Source organism: Pundamilia nyererei, unplaced genomic scaffold (assembly GCF_000239375.1).
Source record: "Pundamilia nyererei isolate P.nyererei 1_Seehausen unplaced genomic scaffold, PunNye1.0 scaffold00434, whole genome shotgun sequence".
Classification (NCBI taxonomy): Eukaryota; Metazoa; Chordata; class Actinopteri; order Cichliformes; family Cichlidae; genus Pundamilia; species Pundamilia nyererei.
The window spans coordinates 98,532-117,860 of NW_005187835.1; the positions used below are offsets into that span (position 1 = coordinate 98,532).

A 19,329-nucleotide genomic window follows, 5' to 3' on the forward strand; every position below is an offset into this window, starting at 1 on the left:
CCTTTACCTGCTAGGACAAAACAGCCCCCAAGCCCCTTTTTGAGCCATCAGTCTGCAGAACAGAAGGTAGAAAAGGTTTAGGCGTGTAGAGCAGGGGTTTCCCACAGAGACCCTTCTTTACCTGCAATAAACACCGCCTGGCACTGCCCCGTCCATTAGACCAACCAGGGGTACTCTTTCGGATGAGGTCAGTCAGTCTGGCGGTTGTACCCAGCCAGCCCCAAGAACCGCCTCAGCTCTGTTTCGGTCTTAGGCCTTGGGCAGGATGCGATGGCTGCCGTTTTATCCACCTGTGCCTGCCCCCCCGAGTGGTTCCTCAGATACTGTACCTCCCTCCGTCCAACTTCACACACATCTAAATTTTTGTGTGGGCTTAGACCAGTTTTCTTGAGTCCTGTCCACAGCTTTCTCCCAAACAGTAAATCAAAGGGAGAAAGTGGAAGAAGTTGTTCACGGCCAAACCAACAGTCGCATCCAGACTGGTTGGGTGGTGCACACCGACATACATACCTCTCCCCTCCGGTCCAGGCACCATCCTTACAGGGGAGGCTGGTTCACTGATGGAGATCAGGTGCACGTCAACCTCCCCTGACACCACTCCTCCACCCCTCCCCTGCAACTGAGCCACACCCCGCCACACGTACACGGTGGATCTCCTCCTAAGCCTAGGCCACACTCAATTTTAAAATGCACAGTCATCTTAAGCTAATATGTGGCTTCCTGCTGTGGTTATGCAATCCTGTGAGATTGTGCACAGCAAGGAAACGTATGTAAATGCTAATGGTGTCATCAATTGTTGTCGTGTCATTGTGCAGAGAACATTCACTTTGTGAGTTCATACTAGCACTGTGTCCATCTCTGTATTTTCATATGTTCTACTCTGTGTGCAGGTGTCTGCTTTGGAGCAGGAACTGAAAACTGTTGAGGATCAACTGAAATTGCTGCAAGAGATGCAAACAGCAGAGTAACTGAAGCCTTCGCAGTAGCTGTGTGGACTGCTGTAGGAAAAAAGCTGCTGTTTCATTATTTATAATATTATAGTCAAAAATATGAACTTTCTATTATGTAATGGAGTTATACACTGTGTAAGTAGCAGTCCTGTCTGGCTCCAGGTGTTTTGAGCATAGTGGAAGCATCTGCATTTGATCTGTTGCTCTTATTCCAAAAATATTGTCTTCTGTTCTGGCCTTTTAAAAACTCTGATTTTAAAATAATTTTTATGATCAACTTTTCATTTTCATTGTTTTACCATGAATGCATTTCAAATCTGAATATTGCTGTGGGAAAGCCCTTTTTGAGTATATCATAATTTAGACCCCAGAAGAATCATGGAGTGAATAAAGGAGGCTAAATAACTAACATGCGAACTAAAACAGCAGTTAATCTATTGAAAGAAAATAAATATATCATTGAAATTCAATATTTTTTTTAAATACATCGATTAGAGACTAAATGTAGAAAGCTAACTTTGAGTGTTCATACAGAAATTCATCCTCTTACTTTGCTATAAACAGCAGGAAGTCAGCACTCGTATCTAATGACAGCATGAAGGTTTCCTGCACAGCTTCACCTTCTCCCAAAGAGCATGGACAAGAAGAGCGGTCCGAGTTCAAAGCTCAAGCAACACTTGGCATAAAGATCAGCTTTATTACTTCACCAACATGTTTCAGCCTGTGGGTTTCATCGGGGTCGTCAAGAACTGCCCAGATTTCACAGCCATGTTTTCCACAGGTTAACAGTCCTAGTTATGGTGGTTTTGTGTGGCTGCAGACGTTCCCTGTTTGTCTGTCATGCAGGCGGTCAGTAGCTGTGACAGTTTGCCAGAAAACAGCTTTTACCCAAATTCTGAAAACTGCCTATGCAGAAGTTATTAACCTCAACTCCTCAGAACATCCTTAATTAGATCACATAAGCAAAGAAAAGTAAAAACACTCCCAGGGATTCTACCTATTCATGAGCAGGTTGCACCGTTCTTAAGTGCTCAGCCAAACACCCTGAGTGACTGTAGGAAGACTTTCCAAGCTTCTTCCCCAGTTGCAGCTGGGACAGGCTGCGCACACTCAGATGTACATACTTCCTGGCACATTCGTGATTGTGCCGAGCAGCGAGCCTTAATTTTAGCTGGAAAGTATCAGCTTTCCTAGAAATAAAGAAAGAACCTCGAGATTATGCCACAGTCCTAGTTCCAAACATATGCTGTTGAGTATTTGCTTATCTTGTTTAATCACTGAAGTGAGGAAACTTTTTTTTGTCACATTTATTCAAACTGTGTTTTAACTTCAAAGCTTTAGGGTTACATCTAGGTTACAGTTTGGTGCAGTTGTGATGATTTAGCTTTGGAGTTGGAGTACTGGAATAATTGCAGTCTGTGGAAGTTAATAACAAAAGGAAACAGCTGTTAGCCAAAGAGAAGTCAAGACGGTAACTGGAGGTCCATGACTTCCTGGATGAACACCACTGCCAGTACATAAAGTGGGTAATCTCCTTGTGCCCAAGATCTTGCATAAACCCAGTCTTGTTTTGGATTTGAAGGCTACACTGTAACTACTATGTGATGGCCTACGTTCAGCTCTCCAATCTAGTAAACAGCTTCAAAGTTACTGACATGAGTTAAAGTCATCCACCTGATTTGTAACTTTAGTTCATTACCTGCTGACTATCAGTGTAGTAAACAAATGTGATGACTCACACAAGCATGAGGAACACCAGTTCCTGGACCGCTGACAGTGTGGGTCCACGTTAGGGCAGTACAACCTTGCAGCTGTGCTATGTCCCATTGGACAGATGTACTATAGCGACAGTCCCGTCACCACTGCCTGGATGTCACTACACCCTTTACAGAATTACAAAAACCTTCTGATAGGGCAAGACTTGTGTTTTTGTATCTGTGGAGGTGAACCATTCTCCTGGAGTGATAAAGCTTTTCTCCGTTCTCTTAATTTGTGTGCCCAGAAAATGCCACTAAACCATTCATATTAAAAACACATTCACTGTAAGGAAAACAGTGCAATAATTTACTGTGGCAGTATGTCATGCCTCCACTTCTAAAATACGTCTTCAGGAGAGAGGAGGCCTGCCAGAAGAGTTGGAGGATGCACGTTTTTAGTTTCTGTGTATAACGAGGTACAGCACAGCTGCAAAAACAAACCATGGTTGGATGACTTACAAACAACTACTATTTTATCTTTAAGGTGATGCCCCTGTGTTTGTGTGTGATCATTTTACTGTTTTAAGTATATCTTGTAACATTTGCTCAAGTTGTGAATTTATTTAACTAACTACTATCCTAACCTTTCCTTGCAAACCACGCAGACGTTAGATGTAACACAACTGAATTTCACATTCCCAGTAACACATTGAAGCCTACAAAGCAGTAGGTCCGACCTCTATGGAGTGTCTAAGAAAACCTGCGGCAACAAGTGAAGACTGGACTGATCAGAGAAAAGTGATTTTGTGAGCTGGAAAGATGTGAGTTTGTCAGGGATTAGACTTCGGCTCGGTTCGGGTCAACTCGGTTCTAAGCCAGTCGACAATCCGGAAGTGTAGTTTTGTGCAATCAAAAGAAAAATGCCATCAACACACATGGGAGGTAGTGGTCTGTGGAGTAAGTGAAGCCCCTGGCTGCAGGGACACAGAGAAGCGCTTCCCTCTGCAAAGTTTCTCCGTGGAGCACAGACCGCTAGCAGTCTGCCCCCTGCTGCGGAGCAGACACTGTAGCCGGCTAACATAGACAGCTGCTGGCGCTGGATACGGGAACGAGGCCGGGAAGATGACGGAACAGGAGGCGGATAAGGTGCAGAAAGTGATACTGGGGCCTCTGTGAACCCACTCAGAAATGTGCTGCTTAATGTCACACCATAAGAAATAAGAGGGGCTCGACTAGCTAACGTCAGCTAGCTCGCCAGCTAGCCGGTTAGTGCTGCAGCTCGATGAGCCTCAGTTCATTTGGAAATGCAAGCCTCGTTTAGCGGGCCAGCACGGCATGAGAGAGGTGAGTGACCCTGGATCCTGCCGCTGCATCCTGTCGTTGACTGGGGCGGCTGTTCAGCTAAAAAGCTGTCGTTGTGGCTATTTGGCGTTAGCCGGCTTGCTAACAGCACGTCAGCGCAAGTGAACTGGTTAGCTGGCCGTGAGGATGATCGGTACGTGTGTGATGCTCAGAGACCGCTGTAGAGGGGACAGACACTGGGCACGGCCCTGCTGCATTTAACACGCACCGTGTCCTGTGCTTGAACTCGGCTTCAGCGACACTGGGCATATGAAGCGAACAGTTCAGCGACACAGACGGCTGCTGTGTGCAGAGTGGACGAGTCAGCTGAAAGCAGAACAACAAGTTTGTAGTGTTGGCAAACTAAGGCGTCGGCCGCCCTCCCAGTCCTTCCCTGCCAGCCCCCAGTTCACAGGAATCATGTGAGCCGAACACCGGTAAGCCCGGTCCGTTACTTCAGTAGGTTCGTGCCGCAGGCTGCTCTCTGTCATCCTACCAGTCAGCTCCACGTCGGCTGGCGGAGGGAGGAGGGGATTCACCGAGACTTTCAGCTGGTACGCTTTGTGACAGGAGCAACAGTTTCTTCTTCTGCTCGGCTCCTCTTGTCGGCTTGAAGCCCTGCATGGCTGAACAGGACCACGACTTCAGGTACAGTTGGCAGTGAGTTTAACTTGCTGGGCTTAGTCTCTCTGACCAGTTTGTGTCTGTCTGTTCTCTCAAATTTGAGGCTTTTTTAATTTCAGTTGAGCTGATGATGTCTGACACTGTCTGGGACTCTTGACCCTTTCTTTAATAAACTCTTTTGCAAATAATCAAGCTGCTTGATATATTAAACAGAGAGTCATCTGAGAAGTAGTCTCATGGATATTTAGCATAGGTAAACTTACAGAGATCATTATTAAAGGAATCAAAAATACTCATAGCTATCTAATGTCACAGTGCTGTTAAAAGTACCTAGTACATGATTGAAAGCTTCAGATTGCAATGGTGAAGAGTTAGAGAGACAAGCCTTACCTTTAACCCCATTCTCAAGTCCACACAGCATTGAACTCTAAATTGGTTTGTTTTGCATATAGGTGGGCGTCTTTGATCGAGTTTTCCTTAGCAAACTGTTTTCATACACAGGTTCTTGACAGTATTGCAAGAATGAGGCAGAGACATGTCTTGATGCATGTTCAAATCCCCAAAAATGCATTCTGTTCATCTGGACTTAGGAGAAACGTTTCGTCACTCATCCAAGAAGACTGGTGGTTCAGTCCTGGGCGATTCTAGTCTTCAGTCTGCATGTCAAATGTCCCGGGCAAGATACTGAACCCCAAGTTGCTCTCTGATGAAGTATGAATGTTTGTAAAAATATAAATTAGAAAGTGCTTGTGTGAATAGGTGAATAAGAACCGTTGTATAAAGTACTTTGGCTGCTCGAGTGTAGTAGAAAAGCACTATATTAGAACCAGTCTACTCCATTACAGGCTGGTTTTCAGCTCTAGTCCCGGGCAGATGGACAATTTTTAAAAAGCTATAAATGCAAATGTATTTAACAATGGCTTAATCACTGTTACAGATAATCACAACTAATATATATTGCTGTACAATGTTAAAATTTAAGAGATTAAAATGCAGTTTGAAAGAGAATTAGTACTAACTAGCTGGCAGCCAAAATCAACTTTTAATCTTGATCCAGCTGTCTCCAGCTGTTGTGTTCTCACGCATACCTCGGTCATAAAACGTTAGGGTTGCTGTGCATGTTTGAAAATTGTTGTATTGCTTTATACAGTTAAAGCAAAACTAAATTGAAATGAAATAAATATAAATGTTACTGAAGGAAATAAGATAAGTGAAACATGAGAGAAGTTTACATTAGTCAATTAATATACTCATTTTCCAATTTCATGAGAGATTTGCATGAATAGTTTATATATTTCCAGAACATGTTTTACATCAAGTATTCTTTGCACAGTTTGATATTACACCTCTCATTTTATTGTCACTACAATATAATCTAACATTCATCTTTTTCCATTTAAAGTTGCCATACATATAAGACCAAGCGCCTCAAGGTGCTTTACGTTGTAGTGCAAAAACCTACAGTACTGTAAAGTATAATCCCCAAATATTGTGAGAGTATTTTAAGCTCTATAGAGGGCTGTCACTGCATTCTGTCATGTTTTTATATGCCACGTAGCTGACATCTATCACTATAGCCGTCTTACTCTGCTTGTTTATCGCTACCATTTCTGGTTGGTTAGCCACCACCAGTTTTTCCGTCTGTATCTGGAAGTCCCACAGGATCTTAGCTCAGTCATTCTCGACCACCCTAGGGGGCGTCTCCCATTTTGACCTCGGGACCTCCAGGGGTTTCCATGCTTCTGACACTCACTAGTTCCCAGCCTCCTTCCTTCCGCCTAGCACACAGTCTCAGGGTTCTGGACTTGGGGTGAAACCCTGTATGGAGGAGGAGCTTTCTTGTCTTGATGTTAGTAGCTTCTATCTCCTCCTTTGGCCAGGATATTATCCCAGCAGGGGTACCTGATCATGGGCAGGGCGTAGGTGTTGATAGCCCAGATTTTGTCCTTCCCATTCAGCTGACTCCTCAGGACTTGCCTTACTCTCTGCCTGTGGGATTCACAGGTACTTGTAGCTGTCCTCAACGTCTGCAATGTTGCCTTCTGGTAGGGCGGCCCCCTTACTTCTGACTACCTTCCCTCTCTTTGTTACCATCTTCTCCAGTCTGAATGACATTCCGATGTCATTGCTGGTAGATCCTGCTGGTGTGGATCAGTGATCATTCACTCCTGGCATACATCTTGATGTCAACCATGTAGACGAGGTGGCTGATGATGGTGGCTTGCTCCATTCCGTAGTCGGTATCCGTAGCCAGTCTTGTCAGTTATCTCACTAAGAGGGTTCAGGCCTAGGATTTGACAGGACAAAGCATTTGATGGTTACTTGTGCTATTGGCTTGAAGTTGGCTTCTAGTGTTGTTCGCAACATCCCCATTGAGTTCCTGATGAAGCATCCTGTCATAGACTTTCCCGGGGAGGCTAATGAGCGTGATCCCCATCATAGTTGGAGCACACCCTCAGGTCCCCCTTCTTGAAGATGGGAACCACTACCCCGGTCTGCCAATCCAGAGGTACCACCCCAGATCTCAACGCAACATTGCAAAGACATGTCAACCGAAACCTTACAACATCCAGAGCCATGAGGACCTCAGGGTGAACCTTATCCACCCCAGGGGCCATGCCACCATGGTGTTGTTTAACTGCCTCAGTGACCTTACCCCGAGTAATGCTTAGGTCATCCCCAGACTCTGCTTCCCTAACCCTATCCCACTGAGACGTCTTAATCCTACGGAAGACGTCTCAGTGGGATTAAGGAGGTCCTCCGAGTATTCCAACCCCCGACAATATCATCAGTTGAAGTCAGCAGCACTTCACCCGCGCTGTACACATTGTTGGTAGAGCACCGCTTTCCAAAGTTGTTTTTCCATGGCTTCACCAAACTCCCACCTGAATTTTTGTTTCAGCCATTGTGTGGCTTGGTCTGCCAGTGTCACGGTCTGCGGGGCAGACCATGGAGGTGTGGGGAAGATAGGGCCCAAAACGCAGGACTCTTCACCGCAATGGTGCGTTTATTGACAGTGTAGGAGAAATAACAATAAATCCCTGTGTGCTCCCTTGACTCCCGTGCAGTGTCTTCCGTGTCTTGGAGCTCTCCGCTCCCGTGTTTTCGCAATCCCCGTGCTCACTACCCTCCTGTTTCCACGCTCCTCCTGGGGGAAAGAATACCAGAGGCAGCCGTCAAGAAACATGCTCTTGCAGGTATGCACACACTGATTTAAACCTTAGTCAAGACACTGACGTGGAGTCTTACGCAACAATCCAGCGTCGAGGAGCACCCAGCCAAACTGTTAAATAGCTCCCCGACGAGGCTTGATCGACTTCAGGTGTGTGCGCTTCTCCTCAGGTGTGGCCAGGCTCCTGACTGCCACGCCCACCAGGGCTGAAGAACAGGTGCTCTGCCACACCCACCTACACACAAACATAAGGAAACAGAGGACAGAAGCACCAAAAATACACATGTCCATGCTTATTCACAGACTGTGGGTCCTTCAGACTCAGGTCCGTGACAGTCAGTACCCACCGGCTGCCTCCAATGTCCCAAAGGCTAATCAAGCTCAATAGGAGTGCTTTTTCAGCCTGATGCCTCCTTTCACCTCCAGTGTCCAGCAGCTGGTTCGGGGGTTACTACCACGACAAGCACCAACCACTTTGCAGCCACAGTTCAGTGCAGTAGTCTCAGTCCATTTGGACTCAATGTCCCCAGTCTCACTCGGAATATTGTTGAAGCTCTGCTAGAAGTGAGAGTTGTACACTGGGACCTCTGTTAGGGTGTTCCCAGTGTACCCTCCCTATACATTTTGGGGCACCAGGTCTGTCCAGCATACTCCCCCCGCCACCTGATCCCAAAGACAGGACTCCAAGAAGCCCGAGTACTCTGAACTGTTGTTTGGCGCATAAGTGCAGACGACAGTCAAGACCCGTTCCCTGATCCAGAGGCGCAGGGAAAAAACCTTTTCGTTCTCTGGGAAAAAACCCCAATGTAAAGGCATCAAGCCAAGGGGATGCCAGGATACCCACCCCAGCTTGCTGCTTCTCACCAAGGGCAAGTCCATGCTGGGGCCGAGTTCAGCCCTGCTTCTGGAGACTGGTTCCAGAGCCTAAGCTGTGCATTGAAGTAAACTCGACTGTGTCTAGCCAGTACCTCTCAATGTCATGCACTAGCTCAGGCTCCTTCCCCATCAGACGGGTGACGTCCCCATTTCCAGCCTCGGTAGCCAGGAATCGATCCTCCAGGGTCCCTGCCCTTGGTTGCTGCTTGACACACACACAATACACCCAACCGTTCAATCATAAAGAATCAAACAATGAATGACAGCTTAAGAAACTGGTCTTCAGTAACTATAGTGTTTTTTTTTCATCTTGAAAATCAGTATTGCTCATCCAATCATCCAGTATAATATAAAGTGAATAGAAGAGTCTGTTGTGTTGTACTGTGGTAAGTTTGGATCTGTTGACAGAGTGCGCATGGCCACTAACCATAGCCATTTCTCACTCTGCAGGCATGACACTACACTTTAACTTGTTTGGCTGGAACAAATGTGGGGTAAACTGAGAATGTGACAGTAATGGGTAGCACCTTTATGTACCCACCTCTCTGCTACCTTAGAGAACTGGCTTCATCCTGTCAGAGCACAGGCTTATGTTTGTCAGTGCTAATTGGTTTAGGTGTTTCTAATGCTAAGAAGTGACCTTTATCCGCTCGCTCACTTACTAAATTTATCCCTCTGTTACTTTGAAATAACAGAAAGCTTGTCAACATTCAGGTTTATTGGACTGGACATTTAGTTTTAGATGTCTTTAATTTATGAATACTGTTTGTTGGTGTCCATTTGAAGTTGTGTACAGGTCAGTTTCACATGTTGACTAAAACATCAGCCAGAACCTCGGTGTGACCACTCTGTCCTGCCAGAGGCCTTTACTATCAGTTCTTACCGGGGTATATCACCATGATAACGTGCTGCAATCCTCATCTTCCCTGGAGCAAGCTGTGTTCCAGGTTAGAGATCAACAGGCATGAAATCACTGCCTACTGACTAGTGAAGTCTACGGAAAATAGCATCACCATTCCTGGAAGATCCCTCACACCTCTGCAAACTGAGTAGTCTAAGGTTTTCTGATTTCAGTCACCTTAAAACTACATGATTGTGTCCTTTGCTCATATTGCAAGAATCTAAAAGAAGAGCTTGTTTTGAAGGTTTTTTTTCCCCACTAGGGCAGGGCAATATGGCCAAAAATATTTATCACGATATATTTGAAAATTTGCCATAACGATATAATTGACGATATAATTGACACTAGACAAAATACTTTACAACTCCACAACTTTATTAGTGCAAAGAAACCCCATCAATGTATTTTCACTTAAACAAGCAGCTGTTTTTATGTGCATTACAAAAATTGTGCTTTGGTGTGTATCTGACGGACAAAAGCGGGGTCAGTTCCTCAACCCTGGAAGTTGCAGCATTTTTACAAACCAATTCTGGTTCATCTGTTTCATTCAAAGATCCACTTTCGCTCTTCCATTCTCCGTCGCCACCATGCTTTTTCCGCCATGTGCATATGAAAGCAAAGGCACTGCGCATGCCCGTTTTACCCATATTCTATTGTGATATTTCATTTTCTTATCATTGCCTAACGTTATACCGGTATTACCGTGAACGATATGATATGGCCCAACCCTATTTCCCACCATCTTCCTGTATCCTCAGTGACACCAACCCTCTGCATGCCCTAGTTGACTCTTCCGCTGGGCGAGGAAGGGTCTTGATCTTGTTGTGGGTTTAACTGACAGTATAGCTGCTTTTGTTTTACAGAGGAGACACATATACAGTACACTTATGAAATTCTCAAATGACCTACAGTCACCAAGCTGAATTTTCCCTTCTCTTTTTTCAGGATGGTGGAAGGATAACATTCAAGGAGTTGCACTCCCTCCACCCAAAGTGACCTGTCTTCTCCTTTTGTCCACTTTCACCTGCAATCCGTTTTGCTAGCTGCAAGCTTGCTGACCTGACCTTATGGGATTTCATAGACTGCATGTATTCCACAGTAACATCATATAAATTCCTTTTAAATTAGACATTCCTATAGCAGACACCCTCCTGACTGAAGGACAGAATGAAATAAGTACAGAGTGGTGGGATATTAACTCCCTGCACATCCAAAATAGTCACCTTGGTCTGTAGGATTCATACTGGTATCGCTTGTTCCTTATCAACCCCACCCCTTTTCTAGTGTTATTGGGCCATGGTTCGCAAGAAAAGCTCTTTTATACTATGCGGTGCTTTCCTGTTTGTCGCCTGGAATGCTTTGCTTCTACTTTACCTTTGGGGTCGCCCTCCCATGGGCCACCTAGGAGAAGGCGGTGGAGCTGAACCAGGAGGAAAGGAGGAGTGGGGCATGGTCAGAGGTAAAGGAGGTCAAGTTAACCTTGCTGGGGAGGTCATCCGACTGGCCGAGGAGGTTGAAATTCAACTTGACACCCAGAAAAAGCTATTAAAGCAAATTGAAAGTCACAGGGCGGTGTGGGCTCGGCAGAAGGAGATTGGGAAGAAGCAAACTGATAATATCAAAGAAGTAAATCAGATTGTTGACCAGCAGCAGAATAATCCAGTTCCTCTCATAAATGATGTGTATGTTGGGGACCAAGGTGAAATAAAACACACACAGAGGTCTGTTGCTACAGTAGCTGCAGGCTCCAATATAGAACGGCATCAGGCCACTGGTGTAAAGGAAGAGGTTGCTGAGGACAAAGTAACAGCTTCTGTTTCTGGTCCACAAGTCATCATTCCCATTCTGGTTATTGCCTGTGACAGAGTGACAGTAAAGCGGAGTCTTGACAAACTGATACAGTACCGCCCTTCTCAAGAACTGTATCCAATCATCGTCAGCCAAGACTGCGGCCATGCTGAGACTGCTCGTGTGATTGGCTCATACGGAGAAAAAGTAACGCACATAAGCCAACCAGACCTGTCGGACATCAGAGTCCGGCCAGAACACAGGAAGTTCCAGGGGTACTACAAAATCGCCCGACATTACCGCTGGGCACTCAACCAAGTATTTCACACATTCTCGCAGTCTACTGTGGTCATTGTGGAGGATGACTTGGAGGTGAGTGCTCTCAGACATCCACATTATTGTCATGGTATTGATGATGAGTGTTTAGATGCATGCTCAGTCATCCAGGTAAGTAAATCTCCAAAAGTTGATTCTGTTCATCTGGACGTAGCGTTTGGGGGAGAAACTTTTCGTCACTCATCCAGGTGACGTCTTCAGTCTCAGCTGACTGCAGGTTTCAATCTTATAAACAGCACATCTGCATAATGACTGAAACCAGCCCACTGAAGGAACAATGGGCTGGGAGGTCAGTTCCTTAATCTTAATTATGCAAACTCTCATTGATCAACAGCCACTGACCTGTAGGTGTAAATAGACTGCAGAGTCCTGGCAAGCGGATGGCACAACACAGAAGAGCCACGTCGTCAGGCCAGGACTCTGCAGTCTATGCACACCTACAGGCCAGTGGACTCTTTCAATGATGAGGATGTAACATCCTGGACAGGGAGGAGCGCTGGTTTGAGGGCCAAGTCAAGGAGGCCATTTACGTGTAAAGGGAAAGACCATCTCTGAATGGAGGAGGGGCCTAAGGCTACATCTGTCACCATCTTACAATGCTGTGATTGCAGCCATTCCCCAGCTCTCTGTGAATGGGACTCATGGCCACTGATCAGAGGTTGTTGATCAATGAGAGTTTGCATAATTAAGATTAAGGAACTGACCTCCCAGCCCATTGTTCCTTCAGTGGGCTGGTTTCAGTCATTGTGCAGATGTGCTGTTTATAAGATTGAAACCTGCAGTCAGCTGAGACTGAAGACGCCACCTGAAGATGATGAAACGTTTCTCCCATAAAACGCTACGTCCAGATGAACAGAATCAACTTTTGGAGATGATGAGTGTTATTTTGCTGTCATTGTATCATTTTAGCAGCAAAGACTTCAGTAGACTTGTCATCCTCTTTTGGCTAGTCCCTTTATTAGGGGTCACCACAGTGAATGATCTGTGGCATATGCTAGTTATAACTGTGGTCGCACCCCAAAACCCATATTGATTTAAATGTGACAGATAAAAGCGTTTCATCCTTGTGCACTTCTGAGCAGCTTATAGAGCATCTACTGTGTACATTTTACATAGTGTCTCGACCTTTTTGGAATCGAGGGTTATATTTACATGACTACTCAGAACCTCAGGTGGGAAACAACTTGGTATTTCTAATGTTGTTCCTTTACATTTTTACTGGTGCCACTTGTGCCTAATTGAATTTGTTCTCCATAAGCACACAGTGGTCTAAGTATGACTGCACTTAAATGATTCAGAGAGTTTCTGTATAGAAGAGTGATCTAAAATCTCTCCTGAGATGTGCGTAGACCTGGTGACCAACTACAAGGAGCGTCTTACCGCTGTGGTGCCAACAAGGGATTCTCCCTCAAGCGTTAAGTCATGTTTGCTTGGGGATCAAATGCTTATTTCACTCAATGGCCTGCAACTCATTTGATGGCTTCTATGTGATTTTTGGTTGATATTCTGCCTCTCTCCGGTAAAAATGAAACTAGCATAGAAATTTCAGACTGTTCTACAGAATTATTACCAGCTCTGCGCATACTGTTGATCCGTGGAGTGTTCTCAGTTTTTCACACATTGTTTTTGCATTTTGGTTCAGTTTTAGTTAAATAAATCATGACACTATGTAGTATGTCGTGGTATGTGTTGTTGTCCATTTCAGGTTGTATTTATCCAATCGTAAGGCCTGCTAAGAACTTCTTTCTTAAGAACTGACCGCTTTAAAGTACAAATCCGTTCTGAAGTAAAAAGCTTCGTGTGACACAGAAAAGTTGTGGTAAAAAGAGGCTCTGCAGTTACAGCAGTATAAAGTAATTTCAACCAGCAGCTCTGGAGAAACTGAGCCCTGGGGAAAAATCTGGCTTTACTTATGTAGCTGGTATCTACCAGTTTGCTCTTTTCATGTTTCTGGCAGGTCGTGGAATGAGTCTGTGCTTTGCTGAATGCTTTGTCTTTAAGAATAAAGAGTTTAAGTGAATGGATCTTTTACACTTGGTGTAACACACCACTGGATTACTACACACTGTATGTGCGGAAGCTATCGTTCAGATTTTAGTGTTTTGTGGACTTTTCTGTTTAATAATAGACCTCAGAGGTGAATATGAATGATCAGGAATGATGCTGTGGTCCCAGGCTGGTCCTCAAAGCACAGACCCTTGTTCCTCTACGACTCCCCCCATTAAAATCTGCTTTAGTTGTTTTGTGAGGCAGGGAAACTATTTACATAACAAGCATGTGATGTCTGAGGCAGCCCAGTTACTGATCTTTGTACATGGGATAGGGAAAGAGTTGGAGATTAAGGTGGGACTAGGACTGGAAGATCACGGACGCAGCTGCATGCTCCGATAGGTTGGGGCTGAAATGGGACAAAAAGGGAATGTTTATTCATTGATTAATTAAATTGTTGGTGTTTTTACTATTTTATTTTCATTGTCTAACTGCAATATCTGCCAATGACACCGGTAGAGATAAAATTATTATTGAACTATTAATGCTGAGTTTAACTTACTGGTGCAGCCCTCCACAACAGTTTGTTTTCCTCTCATGTAGCCCCTTGGGAAAATTCATTACCCAGTCCTCTAAATTAATAGTTGGTAATTAATAACAGCTAGTGTGTTTGATCCCTACCCTAGTTCAAGTCAAGGGGCTTTATTGTCCTTTCAACCATGTACAGTGGTACAGCACAGAGTGAGGCGAGACAGCGTTCCTCTAAGATGAAGGTGCTATATATAACAGACAATCAGCACAGGACTACAGAAAAGTGCAAGTGTGCAAAACCAGTGCAACACCAGACAGGACAGAATGATGCAGACACGCAACAGTGCAACAGGAAAGTGCAACAACCACAGTGGGTTGTGCAAAAAGACTGAGCATTGTGCAAAAGGTAAGTGTGTGTGTGTCTGTGTGTCTGTCAGTCAGTCAGTCAGTCAGTCCAGTCACTGAGTGTTCGAGAGTCTGACGGCCTGGGGGAAGAAACTGTTCCACAGTTTGGCAGTGAGGGGCAGGATGCTCTGGTACCTTTTTCCAGAAGGCAGCAGGTGAAGAGTGTTTGTGAGGGGTGTGTGGGGTCCTCCGCAATGCTGGTGGCTCTGCGGATGCAGTGGGTGTTATACGTGTCCGTGATGGAGGGAAGAGAGGGTCCAGTGATCTTCCAGGAGAGGTTCTCCGGCAGGTGGACACCAAGGAATTTGGTGCTCTTGACGACCTCCACAGAGGATCCAATGATGTTAAGTGGGCAGTGATCTCTCTGTGCTCTCATGAAGTCAACAATCATCTCCTTTGTTTTGTCCACATTCAGAGACAGATTGTTGACTCTACACCAGTCTGTTAGCTGTTGCACCTCTCTGTATGCTGACTCGTCGTTCTTGCTTCAGTTTTCCAATTAGGTGCTGAGGAATGATTGTGCTGAATGCTGACCTGAAGTCTATGAAACGCATTTGTACATATGTGTCCTTAATGTCTCCATGGTGTGCATTATGCACATACCAACCCAACAGACAGGCACACCTCTACTGCATGAATATCACGAAAGTTACCAGTATAGGCAAGGTGCATCATGCCAGGATCAAGTCTTCTGTCACGGAGCAATCAAACCTTTGATATTCGGCTGCAGGTAGCCTCATTCTACTAAACACTAATCAGCTTCATCTTGAATAAACTGAACGCTCATCAGTTTAGGGTTTTGTTTCTTTTTAGTTTTTTGTAGAATTATTAAGGACCTCATGTAGGACATTCAAGCATGAGAAATTATGCAAGAATTACAATCAAAAAGTTGTATGACTGCAACCATGAAATTCAACTGATTTAAGAAGTCACAGAAATCAGTCCTGAAGTGAACATCAAGAACATCAAGATCTTCTCAGATGGCAAAGCAAAAAGTGAACGCTCGACTTCCGAAAAAACAATTAACATGGAGGAAGGGAAAATGTAAATGTCACATGTTGCATGCAAACTACAAACCAATAACAGCATTTGTAGGGTAACCTGGGAATGAAAATGATGGGACTCAGCTCCCTGCTTCAGCTTTTGTCTGCTGTATTTGTTGGCTTGTTTATGCTACAGTACTTTCACAAATATGAATCTACAAAGCCAGAACATGCGCTGTCGTACACTAGAATACTCTTTTCAGGCCCGTTCGTTTTGTGGTGAGCAAACATTTAAATGGTGTCAGGTTGAACAGTAGTAGTTGTTGTTGGCTAACAGACTAGAAGAACAAAGGACATTTGGATTGGCATCTTGTCTGTGACCATCGGAGAAGAACAGATAGTAAAACAATGTCTAATAAATAGGTAAATAATACCTGGATCGTTACACTTGAGGCAGTGATTATGTGTTTGAAGCAGCAGAATTACTCTTCATCTGTCTCCTCTCTTTCAGGTCGCACCTGACTTCTTCGAGTATTTCCGAGCCCTGTATCCAATCTTGCGTTCTGACCCAACCCTGTGGTGCGTTTCTGCCTGGAACGATAATGGCAGAGACGCCTTGGTGGATTCGTCCAAAGCTGATCTCCTCTACAGGACAGACTTCTTCCCTGGTCTGGGCTGGATGCTGCTGAAAGAGATGTGGGATGAACTGGAGCCCAAATGGCCATCGGCCTTCTGGGACGACTGGATGCGTCAGCCGGAACAGCGCAACGGCCGCTCCTGCATTCGGCCAGAAATCTCTCGGACTATCACCTTTGGCCGGAAAGGTGTGAGCTTAGGTCAATTCTTTGACCAGTACCTTCGTTATATTAAGCTAAACACTGAATTTGTGCCTTTTACCAAACTGGATTTGTCTTATTTGCTAAAAGAGAAGTATGAGGAAAAGTTTATTAAAGAGGTTTATAGCGCCCCACTGGTAAAGATTGAGGATCTGCAACAAGGGGGCAGTTTAAGAGGACCTGGGCCGTACAGGGTGCAGTACTCCACCAGGGACAGTTTTAAAGTCTTTGCTCGAAATCTGGGAGTAATGGATGACTTAAAATCAGGAGTTCCTCGTACAGGTTATAGAGGTGTGGTCAACTTCCTGTACCGTGGTCGAAGGGTGTTCTTAGCTCCACCAGAGGGCTGGTCGCAGTATGACACCAGCTGGAGCTGAGAGACCCAGACGCAGTCCAAATGGTGTTGAAGAGGGGACAGAGCCTTAATCAGAGGAACACCCTCTCAGACCAAAGAATACGGTGGACGCAGGAGTTCAAAGTTAAACGTGGAGCTGGAAGGCCGAGCTTCTAAAACTGACGCTCATTGAGGATCGGCACGTGTGGGCCACACAGACTTCAGAGCGGTCCCACTTTGGCTGAAGCCATTCCATCCTTAAACTAAACGGCTGCTGTCGGCGTGCCTTGCTTTCTGGGCTCATTTTGTTTGGTGTATTCTCTCTTCTTGTGACAAACTGGCCAAATATAGACTTGACATCACTTTCAGATGTTTGCAGCAGCTACTGGCAATCATGTCATTATCAACAGTGTGAGTGATGGTACACTGCAGTGGAGCCTGACAGGTATTGGATCAATGCAGGTTTGTTTTTTGGTGGGTCTTAGTTTTGGCTAGTCTGTGATGCAGAAAGAGTAAGCACTCTGCTAGATAAACTATGATAACACATTTGTAATGACTCCCCGAGCATTTTGCTATGAACATCATCAATTTGCACATACTAGACAAGAAGTAAGCAGATACTGTGAAATCCTAGAATCGGTCAGACTCACACCTGGGAGAAAGAAGTGTCCTATGTAACACCTTCTTATCCACCTCTTGGCTTCTGTAACGCTTGTAGAAGGCACCACGCATTCGATTGTATATAAAAGATGGACACACTGAAGCCTCGAGCTGACCATTTTAAACATCAGCTGAACAAAGTGAGGGGTCAATCTGACTGTGCAGTGTTTCCCTCCGCCTTCCTACAGCTCACAGATGTGACTACAGAGACAAAAGCAGGGAAAATGATTTGTGACCATGAACCGATTGAAGTAAAAAAATACAGCTTCAATTGTTTTTACTTCTTTCCCCTTGATTTCTGGGCTGGAGATCTTGCTGAGAAACTGAGGACCAATGCAGGCTCATGTGAAAATCAAAAGGTAACCCAACAAGTAAAGCATGCTGTGATTTATCCTCAGAATCATCAGGAAGGTTTTTACTGAGTCCTTAAATCAACAAAGAGGTTTTTCAAGTTTTTGTGCAGCTGCCCCCTGCTGGCCTTTGGAAAGAATGCAGGCAACACGTGCATCTTTTATATACAGTCTGTGGTAGTAAACGGGCCATTTTCAAAGTTTAGGGAGGTCAAAACAGTAGGTTGGATTGAGGACTAACTGACAACAGTGCAGTACTTGCTTTACTGTCTCTCAGTCACGAGGCACATTTTTTACTCATGAGTGCTACAAATACAGAGGTGTGGATGCCAAATAACCAGATGTAGTCTGAAGGTCTGACGTCTAATAACAGTAATAATAGGTTTCAGATATAAAACAAGAGTGTACACCTGAATCTACTAAATATTGTTTCCACAAAGAATGAAGCTCTGGTGAGAAACCGCTGTTTTAGCGAGGAGGTGACATTGTTAGAAGCGTTTACACGGGACAAACAGCAGGTGCGTGAGTGCACGAAGTCGTCACTATCAAACCAACATAGGCAACGAGACTCCACAGAGCCGTCATCCTGTCGAACTCTGATGAACTTGTGTGAATAATGTTAAAGTGTAGTTTGAGAAGAAAGTGATACCTGCCCACAAACCATCACGTAGGTTAGTCTGTGGGGATGGTTAGTGGCTTTCCTGGTTCAGAAAGCTGCTTAAAAATGGAGCTCTAGTCCTGCTCGAGCAGACCTCTAATCTTAAAAAGAAAAACTTTGAGTAGACCACCTGTCACTCCAGTGTGAATCACAGCCATGCTTTACTGAAAATTCAGAGGGTTACAGTATTTTTCCACCACGCTCCCTTCAGGTGTGTCAAGCTGTAGGTTTATGAAGGATGTAAAGCTGCAAATTAACTTCAAATTTCACTGACATCATGATCGCCCTGAAACAGCTTCAAACTGCAGTTTGAAGAAACAGCAACCAGTGTTTGATAGTTTCTGCAACAGGTCTGTGAGGTAGCTACAGATGATTATCACTGTACTGTAATTAGCTTTGGGAGATTATCTACATGATTGACTGATGCCCACTTCTGTATGGTGATGTGTAAAACCACTGCCTGATGTGTTTATAACTTTATTACATTACAAATAAAATCCACTATTTTGATATTTGTCCATATATTGAAGGAAATTTTGCGTGTCCACAGTGATCACTCCTTAGTTGGAGCGTAATAGCTGCACTGACTGAAGATCACACTAAAAAGCACACAGGGCACTACACCCTATGTGACCAGACCACGTCTAAAGAATGAAAAACAATACAGACATTATTGTGTGTTGTGCCAAACGAGCTGTGATGAGACGTCTTCGTTCAGCTTCCTCAGTTTTTCAGTTGATTCATGGAGTTAAGGTGGCCGACGCGCTGTGAAAAAAACCTTTGCATGCAGGACTGTCAGATACGATCGGGGCTCAAATTTAAAAGGTGCTGTTCACAAGCATACATGGTCCAAGATGTTGTCTTCAACAAGGCTTGGATTTAAAAACAAATATACAAC

The 19,329-nt window shown here is 44.7% G+C and overlaps 2 protein-coding genes across 2 annotated transcripts in view; both read left to right on the forward strand.

Moving 5' to 3' along the window:
* vars2 (valyl-tRNA synthetase 2, mitochondrial) overlaps positions 1-1,359 on the forward strand; it is a 20,031-nt gene extending 18,672 nt beyond the window's left edge. The window contains exon 26 of the mRNA XM_013916026.1: positions 891-1,359. Coding sequence (XP_013771480.1) covers positions 891-968 — 78 coding nt within the window. The 3' untranslated portion in view covers positions 969-1,359. The remainder of the gene's footprint in view (positions 1-890) is intronic.
* A 1,968-nt stretch (positions 1,360-3,327) lies between these two features.
* Positions 3,328-19,016, forward strand: mgat1b (alpha-1,3-mannosyl-glycoprotein 2-beta-N-acetylglucosaminyltransferase b). The gene is made up of 3 exons (XM_005753502.2): positions 3,328-4,636; positions 10,507-11,721; positions 16,105-19,016. Exons 2-3 carry the CDS (start codon positions 10,858-10,860, stop codon positions 16,804-16,806), a joined length of 1,566 nt encoding a protein of 521 aa, XP_005753559.1. The 5' UTR covers positions 3,328-4,636; positions 10,507-10,857; the 3' UTR covers positions 16,807-19,016.
* Positions 19,017-19,329: the final 313 nt, after the last annotated feature.